General features: G+C 43.4%; 1 protein-coding gene across 1 annotated transcript in view; it reads left to right on the top strand.

Annotated features, from left to right (window-relative positions):
- adgrb1a (adhesion G protein-coupled receptor B1a) overlaps nucleotides 1–3,556 on the top strand; it is a gene marked incomplete at both ends in the record, with an annotated part of 105,740 nt that extends 102,184 nt beyond the window's left edge. Inside the window, 3 exons of the mRNA XM_079164968.1 lie at nucleotides 862–897; nucleotides 1,133–1,291; nucleotides 3,362–3,556. Coding sequence (XP_079021094.1) covers nucleotides 862–897; nucleotides 1,133–1,291; nucleotides 3,362–3,556 — 390 coding nt within the window. The remainder of the gene's footprint in view (nucleotides 1–861; nucleotides 898–1,132; nucleotides 1,292–3,361) is intronic.
- Nucleotides 3,557–6,000: the final 2,444 nt, after the last annotated feature.

The following is a 6,000-nucleotide window of genomic DNA, read 5'->3' on the forward strand; positions in this document are numbered from 1 at the left end:
CCATCTAATATTTAGCATACTGTATACTGCATACATGTACTGCAGCCATTCATATAGAAACACTATAGTTACCATTGACATTTTTTTTCTCTAGAATCCTCTATTTGCCATGTAATGTGCCACAGGCTGTGTTTGACCAACACAGCTTTAACCCACTCTCTGTGTTGGAGGAAATGATTAACACGGATGATCGGCTAGGGAGCCACATGTTAATAAACTGGATATTAATTCACGAGAAACAAATAAAAGGAGCATTCAATTAATTAGGTATCCACAGGGCAGCACTGTGCTACATGTCTTGCATGCTTAGGTCATTCCCTCTCTGATGCTAAAAATAAGATAACAAGCCCTCTTATTTCATTCATTACAAACACTGCATAACAAGTACCCCAGCCGTTTTTTTCTGGCCCCAAGTACGGAACGCATCTTTAAAAAGGTTAGTTTTCACTCAGCTCCTAGTGCAAGATGAGACGACACAGTGGCATCTGCCTGCTGGTGTCTTTTTCACTTCGGGGCCAAAACACACTTCCATGATGCCGTGCGAGGCGGCAGCTGCCACGGCAACCAAGCAGCCTGAAGGTCAGCTTTTCCTTCACCCACTCCGTGATGGAGGGCTTAAAGGTCATTTGGTCGCAATCTGTTAACTGCAAACTTGTGCCAACAGGGTCAGAATGACCAGCAGCAAACCTTGTTTCCTCCCTCGTGACACTGCTCTCCTCTGCGTCCCAGAAACACCCGTTGTTGACTGGCCGACGTGGAGACACACAAAGAAACAGTTCAAAAACACTCGAGCATTTGCGTGCTCACAAGGCAAACGATATCAAGACACATCTTTAATCTCTCTGTCTCATCTCCCCCCAGAGACGAAAATCACGCTATGCAGAGCTTGACTTTGAGGTAATTTTAGTGTCTTTGATTCCTACAGAGCTTATTTTAGATTTAGACCAAAAAGCTGATGTCTCTTAGCTATTCAGACCTCTAGATGCTTGCATACATTCATCAGATTTATTTAAAGCTTGGGTGTGACTGTAGTGTTGGGATTCGAGACATCACATGTGAAAGGGGGTGAAGTAGGATTGATGGTAGCCTGTGCTGTTTACCTTGTACGTTAACGTGCAATGTCCCTGTGTAGAAGATTATGCACACCCGGAAACGCCACCAGGACATGTTTCAGGACCTGAACAGGAAGATTCACAGTGCAGACAAGGATAGAGAATCTCCACCTGTTGATGCCAAAGCTGCCAAAAGATGGAGTGTGTCCTCTGCCAGCAGCGACAAGACCAACATGAGTGTAAAGAGTTTAACTTTATTCTGTTTTGCCCCCCACCCCTTCCTCTCCTATATCTAATGCTGTTTTCCTTCCATCATTAGCACAAACCGCCACACTCGAGTGGAGTTTCCTGTTTAATTATTAGTGCAGCCATTTTAAAGATTGCATTATTCATCTGCTTACAATGTTAGTGCCAGGACAAATTAGCTGTGGGGACATCAAGGGGCGTAGTTGTGGGTGAGCATACAAACTACAACTACAAATGTTGCCAAGTACAAATGAAATAAACAGATATCTGTTTAATGAATACAGATTCTTTAGGCAACGGGATTTTGGTATCGGAAGTGTCTGGTTGCCGTTTGTAGTCAGTTAATAGTCCGATTAGAATGGACCAATAACATTTGAGCAGGCTTTTGTCGTATGCAGATAAACAGTACGTGTTGAGAGCAGAAGAGGCAGAACACATTGGCCGAATACCCTTCTGGGTCGAACAATAATTTAGCTTTTAAAAATTAAATCTTGTATAAACTGGCTACTTGTGAGACAACGTAAACGTCACCTCGCAATTATTATTAGTAGTAGTAGTCTCAAGTTGCTAATCGGAACACAAACAATGACCGGTGCTCTGAATAGGAAGCTTTGGCCTGGATATCCGCTGCTACACCACATCTAGAAACCTAGAATCAGTCAACAGACTGATAGCCGATGGGTTCTAAGATTGCTCCAAATGTGACAAATACTTGAGAGCTCTTCCAAATCATACCTTATCATAGCTTGTTCCATAACAAGGCCTCTCAAAAGACATAATCTAGCTCGGTGTTGGGCTGGCAGCGTAGGCTCTGGATAAGTACAGGATGAAGTTCTGATACCCGACACAAGGGCTAACTTGTTTAGGTTTCATTATTTTCAAAAGTAATATCTTAAGAAATGTCTATTCTTTTGACTATCTGCCAATTCTGCATCTATGTGTCATGTGTTTCAAGTAGATATGCAATATTAATTCATTTAGATTTACATTTAGTTACGCAACAAAACCGCTGAGTTAGGCTTCGTAAAGGATCGTGGCACATGGCATTAGTGAAGTCCAGAAGTTAAACAACAATACTAATATTGAATGAGTCCACTTTGACTTGGTTTCACATGGGACACAGACAGCAGTCTCCTGTGTCAAAGTCCAGGGTTTGTTTGATGCTTACGTCCTCATTACCCACCCTCCCTACGCAGACTTTCTAGCTCCATATACCACGTTAGGTGCTCTGAACGTCTGATAATGACATGGATGGGTTTACATTGGAGTTAGTTGAAAGCCTGGTGCGTCTCATACAGACGCTAAAGGGTGCCTTGTTGAGTCTGTATCAGACACTGAGGACCACTGACCAAGTGGTAGTACTTGGCGAATTGGGAATGAGAACCAGTTTAAATATTACCATACCCAATGAACTCAAGGAGTTTCTTTTTCTCCTATTAACTAGGAGAAACTAGGTTGGGATTGGATTGGCTGGAAACTTGTCCCTTAACAAAGTCACCAACAGCAGGTACAAGAGGGGGTTCCATGTTGGCTTTGTAGCTGCGGTCGTTCCATGGCAGCAGAAGATTTTTATTTCTTGTTGCTACAAATGCTCCATTTGTTTCACAGCTTTGGAGGCAGGTCTTCTCTGACATAGCGCCATGTCCAACTTCACAGATCAAGTGCAGCAATTTGACACAGATAGTGTCTGGACCCAATCAAATATGTGTGATAGCTCTGCAGAATCACACAACATTAGCTTCTACCCAAAGACAAAAAAGCCCAAACATTTTGATGTCAAGTGTAAGAGGCAGAGAGATTAACTTCTTCAAGATGTGATTTGAGAATGTGCCTCAGCTATGATCATATTTGCATCCCATTCCTTATTACTATATATAGCTTGCTTTTTATGCATATACCCAATAAGAAGTGTTGGAAATTACTAAGGAAGACAGATAAAAAAAATTCAGAGCAAGGTAAAGTAGGTCCATCAAAAGAACTTACAATATACTAATGTACTAAAATACGTGGCTGTATCATCCCTGAGAAAACAAGCCTTTTTCCCTCTGTCCTCTTCCCATCAGGACAAGCAGCAGACCCCCAGTAAGAGGGCGTGGGAGGGTATCAGGAAGACCCACTCCCCCCCTTCCTGGGTCAGGAAGGACCTGGAGACAGTGACAGCGTCCCCTCTGGAGCTGCAGACGGTGGAATGGGAGAAGACCAGTGCCACCATTCCTCTGGTGGGCCAGGAGATCATGGACCTTCAGACGGAGGTGTGACCAAGATCCTGACATCACACCCACAACAACTTCCTTCGTTTTCCAATCCTCTCAGACGAACATGCTGACACACCACACACACTGCCCTGCTCTGGATATCTATTCAAGCCCACTGCGACAACGTGAAAAGAGAAGGAGGGAAATTAACTCAACCAATTCTAGAGAGAACGGGAAAATAGCGTGTCTTTCTATGTTGTTTCATTTGATGTTTGGACGGTGTTTCTGTCTGCCAAATACTGGTCATCTTCTGGTATGTGGTGGCAGACACCACATTGGCTCACATGGTAGACAGATTGCCATGGTAGCAGATTCAGCGACTATATGTGCATCATATAGCCATGTAATAAGCCGCAAAGCATAGGTGATCATGCAATGTTTACCCCTGTATTAAATGAATACAATGTAATAATCATGATTATGTCTCTTTTTTTCCACTGTTGAGAGTATCGTTGTGTCACTTTTCCGCTCTCTCTTTTTCATGATGGACGCTGTTTTATACGGCTCGAGATGCCTCTGGACTTATTTTTTTTCTCCAACATCAATCTCGAAAGAGAAAAGGAAGGAATGGGGCAGACTACCAAGCATACACCCATGTGGCCCTCGATGCAGTACCCCCCTCCCCTACAACTCACACTAATTCTTTTGGCTCAACCGCTTTATCCCCCGAGATCCTGAAGGGGCCAGGTCGGTCCTGCAGTGACAAGTGAAGGGAACGGAGGGGGTACAAAAAATATAATCGAGACGTTTCCCTGAGCCAAAATGGCAAGTTGCCTTCTCATCGACGGACACGTCAACAGACGCCAGAGTCCGGGCCAGTGGGCTTTGCGCATTTATCGGCTCTCAATCTCAATGCCGCCCACAGAGGGACATGTGCACAGCGTCAGTGCATCCAGAAGGAGGCCACGTTCAACAAACACATGCTGTTTGAGTCCGTTTCTCCATGTACAAGCAGAATTGGTACGGTAAATGCAAAGTATGATGGCGTTTCAAAGATGAGAAGGAAAAACAAACGTGTGTGTTTGTGTGTGTTGATTAATGGAAGACGAGTAAATGAATAAATATATAAATATATATGGTATAATGATTAAAGGTGATGATAGAGACAAGGCCGAGTTCATCAGAGGACGGTGGTTGCACACAGAGAAAGCACAAGGCTCATTTGAGTCCTGATGTACAGCATTGTAATTATTTCAACAGAGTTCTACAGAATGGATTTTAGCCTATAAATATCTTTCTTACTGTGCTTGGGGATAGTTGTTATCATAATTATAAATATGACCATGATTATTCTGATACCGATCCTCCCATTTCCTCCTTGTCCTTTCAGGGTACTGGACTATACGAGTGTTCTGTATCGCAATGTAACAGTGTGTGTTTTGATATTAACGCCAGTCACTCCCTCAAATCTGTATTTGTTGAAACCCTGACCTCCGACCTATGACCCACTGATCTGCGCCCCACCCCGCCACACAAAAAACACTCCTCCCACTTCCCCTCACTCCCCTTTTTAATTTACTTGGGTCGCCTCTTTGTTAATGTACAGTTTTCAGAGCACAAAATGAATGTGTCTTATTTCTAATAAAAGCATATCTATATAATAAAAGAACAGGAGTCCTCTTGTTTACTCACATTTAATGACAGAGAACATACGATTCATCATGATACATGCAGCGTTATGTAATCACAGCAGCTCACTCAGTTATTTAAGTTACACAGCAGGACGTACCAGAAGTTGCCCCAAAGAAAGCTTAAATTAGCCTCAATAAGCTACCAGTCTAATGCCGTGTTCACACCAAACGCGGCGCGTCAGTGTTGATGGAGCTGCTACAATCTTAGCATAGAATTGCACCAATCGATCCGAGCTCCATTGAGAAAAGAAGTATTTTAAAACGTATTTGCTTGTCTTGCAGAGAGAACTAACAAAACATAAATTCAAACTTTTTACAAATCGGCATCATTACGTAGTTATTTCGGCATCCCTTTGTGTCCGTTTATTGCAGTAACATCACAACAAAATCAGTTTATGTTGTGTTCATACAGCTGTAGTAAACAGCCGACGTGTGGCTTGCTAGACACAGTGAATACAGTTCGATGAAATCCACGGAGCTCCTCCAGACTATGTTATGAACCCAGACAAGACGGCGTTTAGTTTCCCGGGATATCTGGGACTTCCACCACAAGTACTAAGCAGAAATAGTGGTTATTTCTACCATGTTTGATGGCGGAAATAAATGGCAAACGGCTTCCAGGGCGATGAGCCACGCCCCCTCTCCGGCGCATCTAGCACGAATGGCGCGAATGACCACAAATGGTCCCCCGCGAGTAAACATGGCGCGAATGACGCGATTGACATGTGAACGCACCATAACACATTCTCAATCCCAACTCGTCAAATATCGCATTGGTCCGTGCCCGTAAGTTTCAAACTATGATTCACTGATCTT

This window comes from Pholis gunnellus (genome assembly GCF_910591455.1).
Source record: "Pholis gunnellus genome assembly, chromosome: 8".
Taxonomy (NCBI): Eukaryota; Metazoa; Chordata; class Actinopteri; order Perciformes; family Pholidae; genus Pholis; species Pholis gunnellus.